The sequence below is a fragment of the Micromesistius poutassou genome (assembly GCF_964030765.1).
Source record: "Micromesistius poutassou genome assembly, chromosome: 2".
Classification (NCBI taxonomy): Eukaryota; Metazoa; Chordata; class Actinopteri; order Gadiformes; family Gadidae; genus Micromesistius; species Micromesistius poutassou.
In genome coordinates this window covers 13,215,360-13,237,195 of record NC_140272.1, presented here as the reverse complement: position 1 = coordinate 13,237,195, position 21,836 = coordinate 13,215,360, and the positions used below count along the sequence as shown (strand labels likewise).

Genomic DNA, 21,836 nt, shown 5'->3' with positions numbered 1-21,836 from the left:
GTGCGCTTCTTGTCCTAAATCATCCGTAATGACTTGTTCACAGTGTGAATGACGGTAATGTTCTTGTCTCTCGGACACGCTTGTGTAGTTTGGAGAAAACATTAGCGCACGACGCCAGACCAAATACGACCTGCCCCAAATCTTCAACCTCAACCTTCAAGTGATTGACCGGGAGAAATCCATGAGGTCACAACCCACCGACCACAGCTGGGAGCCATGCCTCAGCACACGCCCGCTCTCGTCGGCCCCTTAAGGACAACGAGTTAACACATCATTGATTAAAGAGCAATAGATTAGTGCTCTTTCCTTTTCATTAGCGGTTTTATGACTGGCAGGAAGAAAGAGGAAGATAAGCAAAATGGAACCATCTCCCAAAGTGAATAAGGAGGCACCTGGCAAGTGTGTGTCTGTCTGTATGTTTGTTTGTTTGTCAGTATGTATGTGTTTATCAGTGTGTGAGTGATTATCTTTGTGTCATGTTGGTTTGTGTTTGTCTTTCTGAGTGTGTGTGTGTGTGTCAGTGTGTATGTGTGTGTGTTTGTCTCCTCCTCCTCCTATCTGTGTGTCCCTGCCGCCCCGCTTTAAACTTATCTGATGCGTGAAAATTGCAGCAATGGAAAGGGAGGGAGGGAGGGAGGGCAGGCAGGCGGGGCGAGGGGATGGTGGCAGACAGCCTGTGAAGCATCCTCCCTCTGGCCTTGAAGACTGACTGACAAACATGCCGAAAGGACGCATGGCAGAGTTCTCTGCTGGCCCCAATTCCTTCTTTACAGTCAACAATATATCGCCCGGCAACTGCGTTTTCGATCTACCTATACTCACTGTCTGTCTCTGTCTGTCTGTGTCTCTGTGTGTGTGTGTGTGTCTGTTTTCCTTTCATGCAGAACTGCCGACCGGGTGGGAGAAGATAGACGATCCAGTGTATGGGGTCTACTACGTGGAGTAAGTCACACAGCGGGGTCCTGGCGTCGGCGGCGGTGGTGGTGGTGGTGTTGTGGAGGAAAGATGTTGGGCTGTACTGTAAAATACAGAGAGCTCACACAACAGATGTACTGTTGCAGTATTAAACACCAGCCACATACATAACTATTTCAGTCCTTTTCAAGAAATGTAGGGCATTTTTGTGCTCATGTCATTTGAAGTGTGTGTGTGTGTGTGTGTGTGTGTGTGTGTGTGTGTGTGTGTGTGTGTGTGTGTGTGTGTGTGTGTGTGTGTGTGTGTGTGTGTGTGTGTGTGTGTGTGTGTGTGTGTGTGTGTGTGTGTGTGTGTGCAAAATGTAAATATGTTTCATGTGTTTTTGACGCTGATACCTCGGGGGACTGGCAGCTCTGCTGCTGATGTTTTATTTTGATGTCCTTTTTTCAGTCTGCATTATTAGCCCGTTGGAATGGTTTTAATTCATGTCTATTTCCTTTCTTCTGCTTGATGATTCTGTTTTTCTTTATCTTTATTTCTCCTTCGCCTAAATACCATTGACTAGTTGGGATTTAGTTTCATTTTGACTGTGATTTTCGTTGGAACGTGAGCTGTTTGTTGGTTCTTAAACCGTGTTTGCCTACCGTATTGATCAATCCTTATCTCTATATCGTTCCTTTGAGTCTCCTTCACCGTCCAAGCTGTCTTGTTTTCCCTACCTCTCACTCTCTCTCTCTCCTTCTCTCTCTCTTTCCCTATGACCTCATTTTCTCCTCCTTCTCTCATTCTTTCCTCATCCACAACCTTGTCTGTGGTTGCTTGATTATCCAATCCATACATTGCTATGGTTTCCATACGTTTTTCGTATTTTCCATCCGACCAATGATTGTCTCATTTCTTTTCCTCCTGTATTGTGAAAAACATTCCTTTGTCCGCCTTTTGTCGTTATGTTTTTCCATTCCTCGGATTTCAATTTCCTCTTCTTCTTTTTTTACCTAATGCTCCCACACACCAACCACCACCCCCACCCACACTGACTGCACCCCCACACACCACACCCCCACCCACACTGACTGCACCCCCACACACCACACCCCCACCCCCACCCCCACACACCGCACCCAACGTAATTCAATTCCACCGCCTCACGTGTGTCTGTATACATTCATATGCCTCATTCAAATTTTCCAATCTTCTTTCTCCTCTGTGCTCCGGCCCTCCAATCTACCATCCCCCCCCCCCGTGATGTCTTTGTTTTATTCTTTATTTCATCCTTGTTGTCTTACCTTTTACTGTGTCCCTCCATCCCCTTCCCCACCACCACCACCCTGCCTGTCTGCCCCTGATCCAACCAACCAACCTACCAACCCGATCGACCGCTGGCCTTCCTCCTCGCCTCCTCACCTCCACCCTCCAGCCACATCAACAGGAAGACCCAGTACGAGAACCCCGTGCTGGAGGCGAAGCGGCGCCGGCAGCTGGAGCAGCAGCAGCCGCTCAGCCAGCAGCCACCCGAAGGTGAGCGCTACATCCGAGGTTCGTTCACCAGCCCGCACCCAGGGCGTCATTTTTTTTCTTTCTTTCAAATCCATGTGGCGCGAGTGGGGTGTGTTTGTGACGAATCCGCGTGTGTGTGCGGGTGCGTGCGTGCGTGTGTCCGTGTGTGGCTTCTGTGTACCCGACTTTGGCTAATTCTCGCTGTCGCCTGCTACTAACTTATGATTTGCTAAGCGACCTTCCATAAAGGCATACCTATGATTTATAGCTGGGTACCCGCAGCCGTTTTAATGGGTATATTCTCCTTTGTAGCTCAGTTGTGTATGTGACAAAAACCGTTGATAAATGCTCTCTCTCACAGTGGCATGAAAGGTAAGTGTGCCGTCAAGCTGGTCGGATGTCATCGTTCAGCTTCTCACCTAAAGGGTTATTTGAGCAGGACCACATGGCGCCGCGCTAACACATTTAACCCCACTTTAGTCGCTAACACCACTTTAGGCGCGATACAATAAAACCACGTGTTACCGTCCGTCTCCGGTTGCGTTAATTCCCGGGCCTGCGCGGCACACGTTTGAAAACTCCCTACTGCTGCGGAGGATCTTGTTCAGATATTATTTTCCTGTATCGGCCCACGGCAACCGAAAAACACTCGAAGCGTAGCAGTAGCCCCCCCCCACACCCCCCGTCCCCCATCCCCTCCCACATCCATCTTCAGGACGTCCTGCGGGGAGAGGGATACCAAATGGAGATTGGACTCTCAGGAGGTGGGGAAGCCTCTCCACGGCTCTTCACATTCTCCTCCCTCAGCAGAAAACGTTGTCTTACTCGATTACACCCCGAGAGCGTCCGGCCCTATGAATACTCAATCTCTCTCTCGACCAAAACCCAATACACGCACAGGGTTTTCCCTCCGACCCTGCCCTATTGATTCTATCTCAGCGCGCTGAATATTAATGACTGCCGTGCTTCATATGAGCGCAAGGAGGAACATGGACGGGTGATTTATGGCGGGCGGGCGCCCAGTGTGAAGATGGAACGCTGTGCTTTTGCCGGCACGGTCGTTCGTCAAGGGAGGGAAAACCGGGAATATGCGGCTCTTTTCACCCGGTTGGTAAATGTAATTTAATAGCCGTCTATTGTCGCTCTGCAGGGAGTCAAGGCTTTATTATATACATCACTGGTTGTCCCTCAATCACGGCTAGTCACGGTTTTATAAGCATCCCCAGGGCTCCGTAGGGGCGTTTTGTGGCTGTATTGCAGCCGCACTGTGAGATTTGTAATTTTCACCCCAGAAATTCAACCTCAGCTTCCTAGCCAATCTCCCCTAGATCCCCAAGGGAGAGGGTGAGGGCAGCTGGAATGGAAGTTTTTTGCGTCACGGGCATTAGCTCTTGCTTCTTGCCAACCCCCGCCCCCACCCCACCCCACTCGCCAAGAATAAACTGTAAATTCATAGGAGGTGGGCACCCGCACACACACACTCGTCATGACCCCCATCCGGAGTTCACGTGCCCCTTGCTGTTGCAGAATGGATCGAAGACTCCAGCATGGCGGGGGCCCCGCTGGCCAGCTACGCTGCAGCCACCCAGCAGGAGACCTACAGGGACCCGCAGAAGGGCCCGCCCGTGCCCAACGCCATGGGCCAGAAACGTGAGTACCACAAAGCGGTAGTGCAGCTGAAAAAAACAACACATATAGGACATCAAGGGTAGTACTACGAAAGAGCAACACGTATACGGCATCAAGGGTGGTACGAAAGAGCAACGCGTATAATGTTAAGTTATGCTTTATTGTCCCTTTTTGGGGAAAATTCTTTCTCTGCTTTTGACCCATCTGGGAGCCGGTGAACACATACACACTTGCACATACACACACACACACACACACACACACACACACACACACACACACAGAGGAGTGACCTTGTCACACACACACAGGGGCACACCGGCACACCCGGAGCAGTGGGCAGCCGCAGTGCAGCGCCCGGGGAGCAGGTGGGGGTTTCAGGTGCCTTGCTCAAGGGCACCTCATCTGCGATTGAGGGCGAGTAGGAGAGTGCTGCACAACCACTCCCCCCGTCCACATTTTCTTTTGCCTACTGGTCGGGATTCAAACCGGCCACCCTCCAGTTATCGGTCAAACTCCTTAACCAGTAGGCCACGGATGCCCCCAATGTCCCCCCATGTAACAAGTGGAAGTACTACCAAAGAGAAACACATAATAATATATTATGGGACAAGTGGAGGCACTACTAAAGAACAACACGTATATTGTATCAACGGTAATACTACTAAAGAACCACATGTACAAGGTAACAAGTGGTAGTACTACTAAAGAACTACATGTATAATGTAACAAGTGGTAGTACTACTAAGTAACTACATGTATAGGGTATCAAGTGGTAGTTATTCTAACTACACATAAAGGGTATCAAGGGTAGTACTACTAAAGATCAAAATGTGTCGAGTAGCTAGCAGGACTGTCTCAGTTTAACGTATGTCTTGCTGAGCAGTTCCACCAGAGCTCTCTTTCCATCAATTAGATAGTAATCTAGTAATCTAATCCATCAATTAGATTACTATGACATTTCTGCATTTATATTAACGTTTTATTAAGTAAAGTAATGATATGCCATTCTTTTGGTATTGAACTTTTGTTCATAATTAAGCACCCTCGGCAAAGCCTTTTGTGTTTTGGTATGGTTAAAGAACTATGTCCTTTAACGCTCGTTCTCAGACCACGTACAACGTTAACTATAGTGCACTGCTCACATTTAGCATGTAGCTCGCCTTTTTTTGATACCAATATTTCAGATCATTCAATCTCACACTGCTGAACGCACGCACCCATCCAGACTGAACTAAATGGTTCTGGAGAAATGACCTGTGAAACATGTCCTCTGCCTCCTCCAGCGCTCTTGGACCTTTTACGTTCCACCAGTGCGGCACCCTTTTTCTACTTATAATTAACACAGCCACAGGGTCAACCGCCTCTGTTGTGATACTCTCGGTCTCTCGGTCTCTCTCCCTCTCGCCCATTGTTTTAGTCAATCCACTTCTTCTTTAATGTTTCAAATTGACTTTCTTGCTGCCTTCTGTTAGTTTTTGTTGTTCTGCTATCTTTTTGGTGTGGATCAGTTGTTTGTTTGTCCTCAGCGTATGTGTCTTGGCCGGCGCATCCCTCGAGAGAAATGCGTTGCTCAAACTCTGCAATTTTCCAGCTTTTCATGTTTTTTTGTTTGCTCTCCTTCTTCTTCTCCGTCTGCCTTGGATTTGAACACACACCAAACATCACACAAAAAACTCAAAGAAATACTAAAAAGCACACCCAACACCGTAGAAGGGTTTTGTTTTTCGAATTGGATGACAAAAGTCTGTCCTTCCCTCAAGACCTTGTTCTCAGTCGTTCCTTTGGTCAGTCTCATCCGTCCACTACATCTCTGCTCTGAACGCAAGTCAATATAATGTTTCCTCTCCCTTAAATCACTCCAATAAACTGAATGCTTAGTGTCCCATCCTTCTTTTCATTAAGAAATATCGCTTGCTTGCTTAAGCTCAGGTTTTCTTGTGTCGCTACATCCTCTCCTTTTGTAAGTCAATGGAGACCTCTCGTGGTTTTGATTCATGGCATCTCGTATCACTCAGCGCCTGCTTATAATTTACTACATCCTCCTCATTTCCTCCGTCGCGGCTTGCACTCAAAATGGAGGCAGGAAGCTGGAGACAGAAAGGCCAGGCACAGCGAAAAAATAGAGACTTGTAACAAGTCCAAGTAATGAGTCTTAAGAGTTCAGTGGAGTGAAATGGAGTCTTATTTCCTCCACAATCGGTCTCCCTGCCTGTCTGCCTGCTGGCTGTTTCCAGGGCTGGAATGTAGAGCTAGTCCCTTTCCCTGCATGTGAGAGTGTGCCGTTGATAGCTGTCCGACTGTAGGATTGCAACGCATAAAGACCCAGTCTCATTACCCCGTGTTGGAGTCGTACAGTTTCATTGAAAACATCTAATACACATTGAAAATATACGACCTTGTATTAATAATTGAACTCTTGCACAATTTACCACAGAGCAATGCATTCCCGAACAACGGACTGCTGGGGTAGATTGATGATTAGACGGATTTGGGTTAATGGTCCCCTCTGGGTGTTTCACAACTGAATTGACATGTGAATTAAATGTATGGTAGGCAAACCGGCCAGAGTATGCTAGATGAAAGGATTCAACCAAAATAGCTTGCTATCTTTAGGTCTGACTTGCCTTGTGGAAGCCTCTGGTCAAGCGCAATGAGTGCATGGAGGCAGGCAAGCAGGTGAGTCGTCCAATAATTGCATGTGGGCTGAATTAAATTATTGGATAGGTTTATTACAGGGCAGCGACGGCAATAAATATATATTTGATTTTACATTTGATCTATACATTTGATTTATTGATTTCTGTCGGAATGCAAAGAGAATTTACATTTAGAGAGATATCTGTATTTTGGCATTTGTCTGTTGATTAATTCCCAATCCGTCATTGTGCGTCTCAGGGGCAATTCTATGATCAGACCTTTACGGGCGGCTCAACCCCTACTGAGAGGGTTATATGCATACAGTGCAAGTATGGCGTCAGGGCAAGAAAGAAGCCATCACTGAGGATCCATTTTGGAGTGGAATTGATCCAGAAGAGTCTGTGCTGAGGCGGAGAGAATACAAGTGTAGTCCAACTAGATGTGCGAGTCACCGTAATAACAACCCCAATTTTTTTTACCACTTTATTCGCCGTCGTTTTTACTTGTCTTCCTACACTGCGCCATGAAATTCACTTCCTTCTTTTCTTCCCCTAAAAATGATTCCAGATAATTATAATATTTAGTAATGCTTGAATGAAATGTGCTTGAGCACCCCAAAAAATAATGTAAAATAGCCAATGGTGAGTCAAGAAGGGAAGATTGCTGGCTTTCCGTTCACTTCATTTGACTTGCAGAGTTACAGTAGCCGGGCTCCTGTTCATTTGAGGGACATACTCTTTTAATTACTTTCCAAAGATTCCCAATGTGTTCCGAATTACTCATTCAAAACGATTCTGGAACCGTAAGAGCTATGCGCTGCTGGCTGCTCACAAACTCCCCTTCTGGACGAACAATGATGAATTTGGAATAAAACAACTCGTCGGAATCTGGATAAGACAAAGCCAAACGTCAATTTAGGTGATATCTCTGCTTTCCCTTTAACGTGTCAATTAACGTGTGCAGTCACGTGTGAATGAACAAGCACATTAACAAACACATTAACCTGCCGATTAACCCGCAAATCAACGTCCACACTAAAATGCCCGTTAACTCGCATATTAACGCGTTTCACTACGATCGCCCGTCCTGGCTGACGACGCTGACGAGCGTTGTTTCTCCGTCGCTCCAGGGGGGAAGCCCTTCTTCACGCGGAACCCGGCTGAGCTGAAGGGGACCTTCATCAACACCAAGCTGAAGAAGAGCCGCCGGGGCTTCGGCTTCACCGTCGTCGGCGGCGACGAGCCCGACGAGTTCCTCCAGATCAAGAGCCTGGTGCTGGACGGCCCCGCCGCGCTCGACGGCAAGATGGAGACAGGTGGGTGTGTCCCGGGGGGCAAAAATACCCAAAAACCCTATCCACTCCGTCCCGAGGGAGCCCCCGTGCTGTTCTGTGTGCTGTCCCCCCCCCCCGGCTGTACTGCAGAAGCCACCCACGTGATATTTAACCTGCACTGCTGAACGTCACCTCCCCTCCCCTCCCCTCCCCCCCTCCCTCCCTCCCCTCCCAGGCGACGTCATCGTGAGCGTGAACGACACGTGCGTGCTGGGCTACACCCACGCCCAGGTGGTGAAGATCTTCCAGTCCATCGGCATCGGCTCCATGGTGAACCTGGAGCTGTGCCGCGGCTACCCGCTGCCCTTCGACCCCGACGACCCCAACACCAGCATGGTGACCTCGGTGGCCATCACGGAGAACAAGGAGCCCATCATCGTCAACGGGCAGGAGTCGCACGGCAACTACGACTCCCCACCGTCCAGCCACGGCAGCCACGGCAGCAACCACCTGGCCATGAACAACGGCGGCGGCGGCGGCGGCGGCGGCGGCGGGATGGCCCTCAACGGCCTGCCGCGGCCCCACAGCCCCTCATCGGCCTCGGAGGCGGCGGGCAGCGAGGGGCAGACGCTGGCCTCGTCCATCGCCACGCAGCCGGAGCTCATCACGGTGCACATGGAGAAGGGCGACAAGGGCTTCGGGTTCACCATCGCCGACAGCCCTGGCGGCGGCGGGCAGCGGGTCAAGCAGATCGTGGACTACCCGCGCTGCCGCGGCCTCAAGGAGGGCGACATCATCGTGGAGGTGAACAAGCGGAACGTGCAGAGCATGAGCCACAACCAGGTGGTGGACCTGCTCAGCAAGTGTCCCAAGGGCACCGAGGTCACCATGCTGGTGCAGAGAGGTGGGTGCTTCGGTGGCGCGTCATGGCTGGTGTGTGTGTGTGTGTGTGTGTGTGTGTGTGTGTGGTGTTTGTAATGTGTGTGTGTGTGTGTGTTTTGTGTATTTAGCGTATGCATCGCATGAGTCACAGCTTGTTTTGTTTTGTTTTGTGTTTTGTTTGTTGATTCGTGGCGAGACGGGCCGGGTGGGATTGTCAATGTGTTTTGTTTGCCTATTTTTTTTTTCCTTTTTGATGCCGTCGGTGTGTATGTCGTGTTACGACGCGGTGGGCACCTCCCGCATGATGTCGTCGGATCGCGCGGAAGACGCGAGTGCGAGACGGCAGCCTGCTGTGGGCGGTTCCGTCGCCCGGCATATTGACTACCTTATTTAGTGATCCACGCCAGGACCTGATGGCGTCCTGGAAAGCAGGTGGCAGGAGAGAATAGACTGGAGGAATAGTAGATGAGAGATTAGAAAGGAGCGACACGAAGAAACTGACGAAGTGAGACTTTGTCAGTGAGTTGTTGAATTTGTACAGTCGGAACAACGGACTGATCAGGGAGATGAAGTGATGGAGAACGCGATGCCAGGACTGGGCCGCCAGACAGAGCGTTGACAGAGGGAGTTGAAAGAGAGATCGCAGGCTCATCTATCTTTCTGTCTATCCATCTGTCTATTTATCCATCTATTCATCTGTCTTTCTGCGTGTGTGTGTGTGTCTCTCTCTCTGTCTCTCTGTCTCCGTTCCCCCCACCCCCTGTGGCTTGTGTGTGCTGGTTGTGAATCTGTCTGGTCAGGTTTAGTCGGGCTTAAACGTGGCCCTCAGTCAAAAGGCCAGAGCAAATAATTTGCATCATCATGTGTACGGTTAGCTTTATCTGTGGCCCTGAATGTTTTGCAACGTTGGAACACGCGTGTGTGTGTGTGTGTGTGTGTGTGTGTGTGTGTGTGTGCGTGCCCGTGTGTGTGTGTGCGTGCCCGTGTGTGTGTGTGTGTGTGTGTGTCGTCCGTAAATGGCAATTATTCTGCGCACCGGTCGGTCGCCAGCCGCATTCACAGCGCAATCTTGCTTCTGTCGACACCTCAGATTGACAATCGTCCCGGCACAAAACCCTTGAATTGGGCTTTCAGACGCGCGCACACACACACACACACACACACACACACACACACACACACACACACACACGGTTACAGATGAAGTGATTGCCTTTTTCTTTTCTTGACCAAACCTTCTCAGGTAGCTCTTTGCTCTAGCATAGCATACGTTTGAGCTGTGTGCGTCATGCTCAGCAGAAAGGTCAGAGGGCAGTTTGAGGCACCCATTAAAGTCGGGGGGGGGGTCATTGCCACAGCTCAAGTAAGCGTTTCGTCATGCAGGAGGCGATATGAGGAAGGCTTACGAGGGGTGACCTCGGGTCATTGATGATTCAAGTCCTCGATGGGACTGTGTTAAGTCGATGTCGGTTGTCATTTTTGATAGATGTATTCGAATCATGTTGGCAATGTTGTGTGTGTGTGTGTTCAGACGGGGGAGGGGGGGTAAATGAGTGATACCACAGCATTGCGTGGCTACTCGAAGGACAAGCCTTGTTACGTTAATGTCCTAGTTGTTTGTTTGATACCCCCTATGTGTAATCCTTTCACTTTATTTATCGAAGGGGACCACATTCTGGCCCGTTAGTCTAAAAGGATGCACAATTTCAGGGAAAAAAAAGTCTGGCAGTTTGGCAGCATTTCTAAACCATTAAAGATGTTCCAAAAAAAGTCAATTGCAAACAGAGTCAACAGCAGCTGTCATGGCATGCCCCACGCGCGGGTGAAAATGGTTCTCTCTATCGATAGGGCACTTTCGCTGTTCTGCTAAATTGAATGGTGCCACATTTGCTCTATATGCAGAAACTCATCATTCATTCATGTACTTAACATTTGTAATCAGTCGAATGCTTCTACGATCTCTTCATTGATGCAGGTTTTGTCATGATCGGATGTGAATACGCGCGTGTGCTCAGACAGAACAGAGCTCTGTTGGATGTCATACATTTATAATATTTATTACGTTAGCCGACTAGGCTAATATTAGCCGGTATGTTGGAATTGATCGTTTTCAAGAATTGACTTTAAACCACGCAAAAATCACCAAAAAATGCATTGAAATATATTTTACGTCGTTGACCAAAACAAATGAAAAGGCCTTTCCTGCACTATTCCTCTTCACGGGATAGACAGATATAGCATGGTCCACATGAAGGGTTCTGAGGCAGGTATCCTAGGCAATGGACGAGGAGTTTGAGTCGAGAGACCTTCAAAGCTCCCTACCCGCTGCGTGATACGAGTAATTGGTCCATATTAGCCGCCAGGCTGGCCTTGGCTAACGCTGCGACTTTTTAACTCCAGAAATCTGTGCGCGTGCGTGTTCCATGCACACATGCATACAAGTGTGTGGCCCGTGCTTGTGTGTGTGTGTGTGTGTGTGTGTGTGTGTGTGTGTGTGTGTGTGTGTGTGTGTGTGTGTGTGTGTGTGTGTGTGTGTGTGTGTGTGTGTGTGTGTGTGTGTGTGTGTGTGTGTGTGTGCGCGATTGTGTCTGCTAAGACCAACTCGTTCCTAATGCCAGGGGCGTTTGCGGCAAGTCACATGATATGTTTTGTACACGGCGGTCTTGTCGTCCGTGTCTCCACTGTCGCACTCGTTCTCTCTCCGCCTGTCCTTCTCCCCTTGTATTCTCCCTTTTGTCACGCTCCCACAATAGCATCGTCTTGACAACCGCCCCGGTTCAGGTGTGTGTCTCGGTGTGTGTGCGTGTGTGTGTGTGTGGGGTGGCGCGGGCAGGGGGTTGTGTTTGGCTCTGGGTGCCTTGCCGTAGTAAGCCTGTGTTGGTCATGCGCGTCACCAAAGGCGTACATGTGTCAACAGCTCCTTCCAACATGCGTCGTCTGTGTTGATTATACACCGACGCCCCCCCCCCCTCCTCTCCAGACACATGCTTACCCAGCGGGAGGAGTCAGACCCCCTTTATGATGAGATGAGCCTTAGAGGTGGTGCCAGCTCTCTCTCTCTCTCTCTGTCTCTCTGTCTCTCTGTCTGTCTGTCTGTCTGTCTGTCTGTTTGTCTCTCTCTCTGTCTCTGTCTCTGTCTCTGTCTCTCTGTCTGGTTGTCTCTGTCTCTGTCTCTGTCTCTGTCTCTTTCTCTCTCTCTCTCTCTCTCTCTCTTGTGTGTGTCCTGGCTCTTGTGTTTGTTTTTATATATATATATATATATATATACAGAAAACACAGGAATGTGTTCAATTACCAATCTAACCAGGGAGCCAGGGATCTAGCCAGGGAGACCTTGTAATTGGTGAACGCACACACACATCAGGCGGGGGCGCGATGTGTACACACATGTACACTCATTAAGAGATCCCAGAGCAGTTAGAGTACAGAAGAAAGGTATGTTATCCCGCTGTGGGCAGAGGAGTATTATGTGTTCAATGTACTTTTGAAGCCCCGTGTGGGAATGTGTTGCATGGATCCTATTAGCGCTCATCAAACCCACGCAACCCCGACTTTTAATGCCAAGGCCGGTGTCACTTTGAAAAGAACGCCTTATTAGGGTACGCATGTGACCAAAGCCTCCCAGGGCACCGTCATCTCCAGAGCATCCTTCTGGGGGTTTTATACAGTACACGACCAACGGGGACTCCCCGAGTAGACCCGAGGCTTTTCCAACTAGTGGTGTCCAGAAATAACCGGGCCCTAGCAAGTTGATTTTGTTTCCTCCTCGTGTCTCCCGTGGGCCGCCTCTGATTTGCTGAAATCACACATTTTGGCCCCACTTGGCTTGCATAGCGCAAATTTTAATTTCCACTCCCTTGCTTCCTTTGAGAAGGTGTAAATGCCCAGGGTCTTTGGGGACGCCTGCATCTGCATCGGGCTGCCTTTCATCAGATAGAGGGTAGGGGGAAGAACCGCCTAGATCGCCCTTTGTTGCGGAATACCACCGCTCTCAATACCCCCCCCCCCCGATTGCCCGGGACACACCGGTCCAACGCTGTCCCGAGAGGAAGAGAGCCCATCGAAAAGAGCTCTCATCGCATGTCACGATGCACAACACATTGTCTCGCCTCTCACCTGTTTGTGAGACGGCGCCAGCTGCTACTGCTGCAGCCAATGTGAGGTAATCAGCGCTTGGCCGTGGCCGTGACTGTTGGCTCAGAGCTCAGAGGATAACTGCAGCGCACCAAGGGAGAGGAGGACGCGGGGAGGGGAGGGGAGGGGAGAGATGAGGGGCTGAGGAGCTGAGGAGGAGGGGGGGGGGAAACGAGAGAGAGGAGGGGTTGAAGGGAAAGGAGGACAGAGGCAGAGCGGGTGTTAGGAGGATGGAGGGGCTGAGGAGGATGGGGGGGGAGAGGACGGAGGGATGTCAGAGGGATCAGAGGCAGGATGATGAAAGAGTGGTGCAGAACAACCCCCCCCCACCCCCCCCCTCGCATCCTTTTTCCCGTCTGTTTATCCCCTCCCCCCCTCCTCCTCGTCCTCCTCCTCCTTCTGCTCTTTCTCATCGTCTCCCTGCCCTCCCTCTTCCTGAGTCATCAGTCACGCGCAACACTTCTTATGTCCGTGAACCGGCGGACGAGCCTGGTCTTCTCTTACAGTCTGCGGGCAGGACAAGTGTCTGGGGTTGGTAGACAGACTCGTATTCCCAAGGCTTTCACCCCCCCCCCCCCATTCCCGTCCCCCATCCCACCTCAGCAAAGACAACACTTCAAAGGTTGGGGTCACGTCCCAATGGATCCATGTCCGTTTGCTGGTAACCCTTTGAGAGGCAATGACAGCTGGTAATGAATCATCGCCATGTAGTTATGTTTTAACACTGGGCAGGCAAAGGCTTTTTGTCTTGGTCGTGTTTGTGTGCATTTTATGTTTTTTTTTTCTGTGTTAAGGGCTGTTTAAAAATGATGTATTGTCCTCTTTCAGACTGAGGGAAGAATGCAATCTTGATCTTTGTGTGTGAGCGTCAGTAGGAGGGGGGAAACTCATTGCCAGGCTAGACGGCACTTATCGGCATAATGGTTAGTGCGTCGGCCAACTACCTTAAATGCCTTGTGTCAAAATGCACTCAAAGGATTGGTCTTTTTTTAAACACATATACCAAACAAATAGCCACGTGCACATTAGGACACACCCACACAAACACAGAAATACACACCGGGCATGCATCCTGAAATGAATAATCTTAGATGTCTCCTGTCTCCTTGGAGGACCAAAGAAGAGACATCCTGCTGACAGCACTTTCAAAGTAGCTCCTTAGGGAATGTCACCGCAAAGATAAGAAAATGGCTGCTCTAGACCCCGGGCACCAGTGACCAGGCTCCAAAGTCAGACCCACAGCCAGCCGCCCGGGCTCTTTGCATTTATTGTTTTTCCTTTCAATGATCCACCGTCTGTTTTGCAAAGGGACATGGATGTGATTCTCGCTCTCTGTCCTCTGCCCCGTCCCGAACCCCCCCCATTTCACTCCTTCCCGGGCGATGTGTGAGTCTTACGTCTCTGTTATCACACCATGGTTAGTTTCCATGGCGATGCACTGCGTGTATCTGCGGTGTCTGTCTGTGTCTGTAAACTAGGAGCAAAAAGCTTCTAATTTCCTTCTCTTTTTTTTTTGGCGTAGATAATAATCGTTGAGCGGAAGTAATATACAGAAGCCATTAATTGTAGGCACTGCTTGTATCCGACGTCATATTAATTATTGAGTATTGTCTGTTGCGTCATCTAAATCAAGGGCGATTGCGAAGGTCCTCCCAACAGGTCAAAGCAGTCCTCAACAGTTGTGCTCGAATGTAAATGGACTGCATTTATATAGCACTTTGATCCAAAGCGCTTTACAATATTGCCTTCACCCAGTCATGCGCACATTCTCACACCGACGGTGGTGTCAGCCATGCAAGGCGACAACCAGCTCGCCGGGAGCAGTTAGGGTGAGTGGTGCCTTGCTCAGGGACCCCCTCGACGCTCCGGGGATCGAACACGCAACCTTGAGGTTACCAGCCGACCCCCCTCCACCTCCTGAGCCACTGCCGCATGTCTGCGTTCCGTTCCGTGCCGCTGCGTTAACATTGTGTTGTTCCCCCGTTTCATGTGCGCTGTTTACGTGGCGTGTTTGTGTTATTTCGGCTGCGCACATTCCCTTGGTGGGAAGGCGTGAGGGTAGAGCGAGACCAGAGTGAGGAATACAGCGCTAGATAAAGTCTGTCTGCGGCTCGGAGGATGATGCGCAATCGACGGCGTCTTCATCGCCGGACTGCCAGGATATTTAGCACAAGGAGAGGTTACCTTGAGTTACCGAATGTGTGCGTGTTTGTGTGTCTGTCTGTCTGAGAGAGGGCGGTGAGTGCGTCATCTCGGCTTTGGCGCTGAAATGAAAGATTTGTATTGGTTGATGAGGTGATTCGGGTGAACGAGAGCTGGCTGGGAAGAACGAGGGGTGCGAGGAAAAGAGAGAGGGACTCGAAGCAGCAGGCGGGGGTCACAGCTGTGAAGCAGCACAGATGTTTTTTTTAAGAAAGTAACATTTTAGTTTGATGCGTGCGTGCGTGCGCGTGTGTGTGTGTTCCCGAAAGGATCACCCACACAACTGCCGCAGCTACCAATCCTGTAAAAAAAATGTTTTAAAAAAACACCAACTAATTGAGGTTAACACTCAACCGCCACACTTTTATTTTTTTTTACATCCGGCACGAATTGTGTTTCCCATTCTCATTTCATTTGCATAATTCCATACAAATGTTTAGTTCACGCAGTGCCCTGGGAGGCAGAGCGGGAAGGAGGAGGAGAGGAATAAAAGAATCGGGGTTGAGAAAGGAAAGGAGGGGCACTGTGTGGATCTAGGCTACACGTTTCTATTTTAACCATCCATTAGTGAGTGTGTGTGTGTGTGTGTGTGTGTGTGTGCGTGTGTGAGTAAGTCCGTGCGTGCACTGAAAATCCCACGCAAAGGCCACTTTTAGGGTGCGACCTAATCACACTTGCATGTCTGTCAAAGCTTCAACATCTCAATTCATGACAGCAGAGGGCCAGTAGCGTATCTGTGTGTGTGTGTGTGTGTGTGTGTGTGTGTGTGTGTGTGTGTGTGTGTGTGTGTGTGTGTGTGTGTGTGCGGGCTCTCGGTTTCATGCATGTTTACCACAGAGGGAATAGAACTGGAGGGAGAGAGATAGAGATAGGGATGGATGGAGTGGGGGGTAGTGGGGGTGGGGAGGGGGGGGCGGCCGGGATGCCAAGGGAAGGGGAGAGAGAGAGAGGGAGAGAGGGAGAGAGAGAGAGAGAGAGAGAGGGAGAGAGAGGGAGAGAGAGAGAGAGGGGGCGTGAGAGAGAGAGAGAGAGAGTGCGAGAGGGAGGGATGGAGGAGGGAGAGAGTTAGAGCGAGTGAGCGAGTAAGAAAGCTGGTAGTGGGGGGGGGGGGAAGGAAAAAAAAAAAAGGAAAAGGCGGCAGACGAGGGAGCGATCGGAAGGACGCACAGAGCCTCCAGATGCTGGAGCCCACGACAGCGGAGCGGCAGGCACCGCGGACACAGGAAGATGGTCTCAGTAAGGGGGGAACTGACCGTTGCCTATAATTTAATGTTCAGTATCCTGGACTCCTTCTCTATGGGTAATGCTACGGCCAGGAGCTCCAGCGGCACGGCTCTCGCTCTCGCTCTCCCCGTCTCCCGCTCTATTTCTCCTTTCCCCCCCTCCCCATCTCTCTCTATCTCATGCACGCTCTCTCTCTCTCTCTCTCTCTCTCCCTCTCCCCCACTATCGCTGGCTACTACTTTCCCTCCACTTCTGTGCTTTTTTTCCCTCTTGTTTACGGCCGCATGGGATTCTGTTATTTTCCTCCTTTTGATTCTTTGCTTAGCCCTCGCGTTCGGGCTGACACAATCGCGCACGCTCACACACAAACACACACACTCGCGCACAACTGCACAGAAACACATACACACACACACACACACACACTCACAGAGAGCTAGGTTGGTGGGGTAAGTTTACTAGCGATCGCGGGGGGGGGTTAACCCGCCCGTCCTCTGCAGCAGCAGCAGCAACAGCCCAGCCTAGCGACGGCTACGGCACTAATGCGGATAGATTGCGATGCTTTCCTCGTGAGCCGCGCAGCAGGACGAGCGAGCACAGGAACCAAGCAAGGGAGAGAGAGGGGTGGCGAGATAGAGCGAGGAGAAGAGCGATAGGGAGAGGAGGAGGAGGAGGAGGAGGAGGAGGAGGAGAGGAGGCGGAGGCGAGAGCTCGATGAGAGCGGGCTTCCGTCATCGTTTTGGAGTCCTTTTTTTTTTTTTTTTTATCTGTCCTCCCCATTGTTTGTCCGCTGCTGGGGAAAGTGGAGTTATCCACATTTGGTTGTAACCACTTTCTTTGTCCCTTTTTTTTCTTTGTCTCTTTTTTTTCTTTCTTCTCCCGCTTCCCAGGGGTGGCGCCTGCAAAGAAGAGCCCGAAACTGGTAAGAAGAAAGAACTCTTTGTCTTTATGTTACATAATAGGACCCCACGCAACCTTTTTGCATCTCCCTGTGCATCACTCATCGTCTCCTGTGGATGCCATCCATCCACCGATCACCAATCCATGTTGTGCCCCGTGTTGTCCATCCGTCCGTTCCCTCCCCCCCCCCCCCCCCCCACTCCCAAACCTTTCTCCTGCCTTCTGTCTGTTGCTCTTGTTGTGTTTCTCCATGCGGCTGCACGGGCTGCCGTGCGGGGGTGAATCCCTCCAGCCCGCCCACAGCCTGCCCCCCCACACCCAATCCCCCCCCAAACCCACCCCTTGGTGTGCGAGGGAGGGAGAGGGAGGGCAGGGGAGGGGAGGGGGAGGAGAAGCTTACCTTTTGAAGCCATCGCTAGCGTACTGACACTGTGCTGAGCTAGCAGCCCTGGGGAGAGGGTCTCTCCTCCAGCGACGAGGGAGGTGATGGTTGTGTTGAATTCATGTAATTGCTCATTATGTTTTCCAGGGCATGTATGAGGATCTGGCTCCTCCATACGGAGATTACACACGCAGGGTATGTGATGATGAACAGGGGGGTTTTGGCCCTGTGTCTGATGGTGGTGGGTAGATTTGGTGGTGCCTAGACGATAACGGTGGAAGGGTTTGCAGTGTATAGATTCCTAAAGGTGATGGTGGTTTTCATGACCTTTTCCTTCCCCCGCCCCCCCCCCCCCCCCTTTTCGATACAGAACAGTATAATCCTGTACGATTTTATTCGGTTGCTTGATAAGGTGCTGTGTAGAAGCTGCTTTTTTGTACACGGCAGCAAAATTGCCCGGCTGGGGGTGGATTGGATTTTCAACCTGCCCCTGTGCAGGCGGAGAATGATGGGACATGATTAAAGCTGGACTGACAGGCTCAGAGTGAGACGGACAGAGAAATAGGGGGGGGGGGGGGGTCTACTGGTGGCCAGAATGAACATGGCCCTAGGCTGTGCTCTGAGAACTTAATTTCAACCCTCTTTCTCTTCCTCTCCCTCTGTCTCTGCTCTCTCTCTCTCTCTCTCTCTCTCTCTCTCTCTCTCTCTCTCTCTCTCTCTCTCTCTCTCTCTCTCTCTCTCTCTCTCTCTCTCTCTCTCTCTCTCTCTCTGTCCCCGTGTCTCTTTCTCTATCTCTTTCTGTTCTCTCTCTCGCTCTCACTCTCTGTCCCTGTGTGTCTCTTTCTCTCTCTCTCTCTCTCTCTCTCTCTCTCTCTCTCTCTCTCTCTCTCTCTCTCTCTCTCTCTCTCTCCATTGTTTCCTTAACAAGTTATTGGAGCAGGAGAAACCAATGCGCCGGCCAGGCCCTGAGGACACATAATGAGTAGTAGTGGAAGGTCAGAAGCACACAGTCAGGACGTCCTCAAAGGCTCGTCTGCTGTGTTTAATGAGGGTGGGAGTTCCACTGGATACACCACAACTCTCCGACCACTTTGCTGATTGGATGCATTCCTTAAAAAAACAAAAAGGCAATTGAAACGGTGAAATCCCAAAGGCATCGAAGTGAGGAGTGGTGCTGTCCGCCCTCATCCTTGAGGTTTGACCTTCTTTCGTATGATTGAACGCCCCACGGTGTGACTCACTTTATGGCTATTGATTTGCTTTCAAACAACAGCGGAGGGGATTGCGTTCAAAGCCGTACTTTTGATGGAGTTTTGCATTTAAAAACAGGCCGTCTGAAATATCGTCATGTAAACGGAAATGTCAGGCGGGGGTTCACGTCGTACGAGCGATGAGGCATATTAACATGGACAGCGGTGGTGGGGACGGGCAGATCCAGGTCATAATTACTGTGGATTTATTGAAGACACAGCAGCTGCACTTTGAAGGCCAAACGCTTTGATATTGAAGTCCCCGCCTCCTCCAATCTCCACTGTTGTATCGCCCCGCTGTCAGTGCCTGCAGTTCTTATCCATCCAGGTCGCTGTTCTGCCTTGGCAGTTGTGGAGTTTGGAATCAATTACAGCCAGCACACACTCCTCCTCAGCCTTGTCCTCGAGAAGAATTGTTAGCAATTAACTCTGTTGGCGCTCATGGTAATTAGCTAATTCTAACGATGTGACGAGGCTCAGGGATACGGCGTTGTAGCCGACAGCTTTGACAGCAGGTTCGGTTAACAGCCCTGTACACTGCTAAGGCACCGGGAACAACTGACTCCCCTGCTAAACTGAGCCTTTACAACGCTGCCTAAGGAGCCATATTATTTGATGGTGGCCACTGGAAATTGATGAGGGGTTTTATATTTCCTTCATCAGTGAAATTTAGTGCGTGTGTGTGTATGTGTGTGTTTGCTCGCTCACTGTGGATGAGCCAGCAAGTGTAGTTAATGCACCCGGTCGTGCTCACACATTCCACTCTATTAAGCCAAAGGGACTAGACAATGTATCCACATCATTCAAAGTGGGCTCCTTCCTTTTATTCCCCCTTTGTGAGCTGAATGACTTAATCATGAGACACCACTGTGCGTTCTCCTTACCCCATTTCAGAGGGAACAGTCGAAAGAAAAATATCCTTTGTGTTACATAAGAGAGTGCGTTTCTGTAGTTGACAACACCGCCAACATTAGAGACTCTTTTAGCAATCAGTTTCTGGTCTACTGTCTACAGACCACAGATCTCCATGGAGACATCGAGATCTGTGGTCCTGGAACCTGTTTTACTCTCATCCTGAATCTCCCGTCCTATCAAGCCCGAGAGCCTCTCATCCCGTCTCTTCCTCCTCCCTTGATGAACCGTAACCCTGTCTTTCTCTGAGGACACACACTACACAACCCCACGTCTATCATCTTTCAGTTTCACATCCGTCATTCCTTCACGCGTCACGACACCCATACGATTGACACTTAACCGCCTCTTTTCATTCCCCCCCCCCCCCCCCCCCCCCCCACACCTCAGCAGTTGTCGAGGAAGGACAGTCAGAGCAGCTCCCAGCACAGTGTGTCCAGCCAGAGGAGCGTCCTCACGCAGGACTCCCCGCTGCACTCATCGCTGGCCGCCCCACTCAGCGAGAGCTCCGCCCCCCCGGCCCCATCCCAGCCGCTGCCGGGCCTGCCCGTGCAGGACAGCCCCGCCGACGACCCCTCCCAAAGGAAACCCGACCCCTTCAAAATCTGGGCCCAGTCCAGGAGCATGTATGAAAGTAGGCGTAAGTATTATTATTTTGGTGGAGGCATGGTACCCTGGTGGAGGCGTAGAGGCATGGTACCCTGGTGGAGGCATGGTACCCTGGTGGAGGCGTAGAGGCATGGTACCCTGGTGGAGGCATGGTACCCTGGTGGAGGCGTACAGGCATGGTACACTGGTGGAGGCATGGTACCCTGGAACATGGGGGTGGAGGGGGCTGATCGGGTTCGGGGTGACTCCTCCTCTAGTTGGTGGGGTTGTTTTTCAGCTGCATCATGGAAATAGGCCTATATGCCCAATGGTAGCCTCCCCGCTGGTGCTCCTGTCGTCCAGACTCTTATCCAGTGGTTTAAATGTGGGCAGTTCTTGGTGACAGAGTAGCTGCAATATTTTCTCAAACCATGAAACTGCATTATTCTGTACTATTAGTCTGTATCACGTTGGATTAATTGGAGTAATTGTACAAATTTGACGTGCATTGTTTCTTGGCATATTCATATAATTGATGTGACGTAACAACACTGTAGACATGAGAATGCTTTTGATAAGACCTTTAAGCCAACTAAGTTTGAAATTGCAAACATTGGTTCTTAAGGTGTAATCCTATTAGTGTGATTATCATCCATGATTATAGATTTTGGAATTATGATTTGGGCCAAGAACACATGCAATGGTTCACAGTCCTCGGTTTTTTTTATGAATATCCTAGCGGATAATTGCATTGAAATGCTGACTTCTGTGGGTAGTCCTTTTGGAGCACGGTGCAGAACCCAACCCTAGAGAATCTCACGGTGAGACAATAGTGCTCGGTCTACTTCCGGAGACGCTGCTTTGTTATCAAGTGGGGGAAAAAAAATTAAAAAAAAATCTCTGCTGTTTTCTACATTACATCAAATCCCGCGCAACGGTTCTAGATGGCAATTTGGCCCAATTACCATCTCTGACCCCATTAACACACTCTTGCACCGCTCTGCCCTTTGGAGGCGCATCTTCTGATGAATGGTTGTGTAATTAGCAGCAGTGGTGGAGTGGATGTCAGCAGATTTCTACCCGCCCCTCACCCCCCCCTCCATGAGCCAAGCAGGGAAAGCCTAGCCTCCCAATTAAGACCATAAGCTGCTCTCCAGTCCGGGGCTCGGCGGAGCAGATCAAAATACAACGGATAATAAGGAAAATGAGAGTTGGAAAGTCCCAATAACCTACAGCATCTCATCATTGCCCCGCTTTTGCTCTTCCATTGTTCGGCTCCCTAAGACTAGAGGTCAGGATAAGGACTGTGTGGGCTGGGTAATGGGCTTATGGTAAAAGATTAAAAATATTTGAAACTTAAGAAGGCACTGCTCATCAAGGCTTGCCTTCACTCGGGTCTTATCTCTTG

The 21,836-nt window shown here is 50.3% G+C and overlaps 1 protein-coding gene across 2 annotated transcripts in view; it reads left to right on the top strand.

The window, feature by feature from the left end:
• The window catches only part of magi1b (membrane associated guanylate kinase, WW and PDZ domain containing 1b), an 86,294-nt gene that overhangs the window by 46,649 nt on the left and 17,809 nt on the right, over nt 1-21,836 (top strand). The window contains exons 8-15 of one of the 2 annotated variants that reach the window (XM_084464306.1): nt 885-942; nt 2,333-2,433; nt 3,940-4,062; nt 7,811-7,996; nt 8,190-8,858; nt 17,287-17,318; nt 17,826-17,873; nt 20,234-20,480. In XM_084464306.1, coding sequence (XP_084320432.1) covers nt 885-942; nt 2,333-2,433; nt 3,940-4,062; nt 7,811-7,996; nt 8,190-8,858; nt 17,287-17,318; nt 17,826-17,873; nt 20,234-20,480 — 1,464 coding nt within the window. Of the gene's footprint in view, nt 1-884; nt 943-2,332; nt 2,452-3,939; nt 4,063-7,810; nt 7,997-8,189; nt 8,859-17,286; nt 17,319-17,825; nt 17,874-20,233; nt 20,481-21,836 lie in introns of both variants that reach the window. The other variant, XM_084464305.1, reaches the window with a different exon arrangement.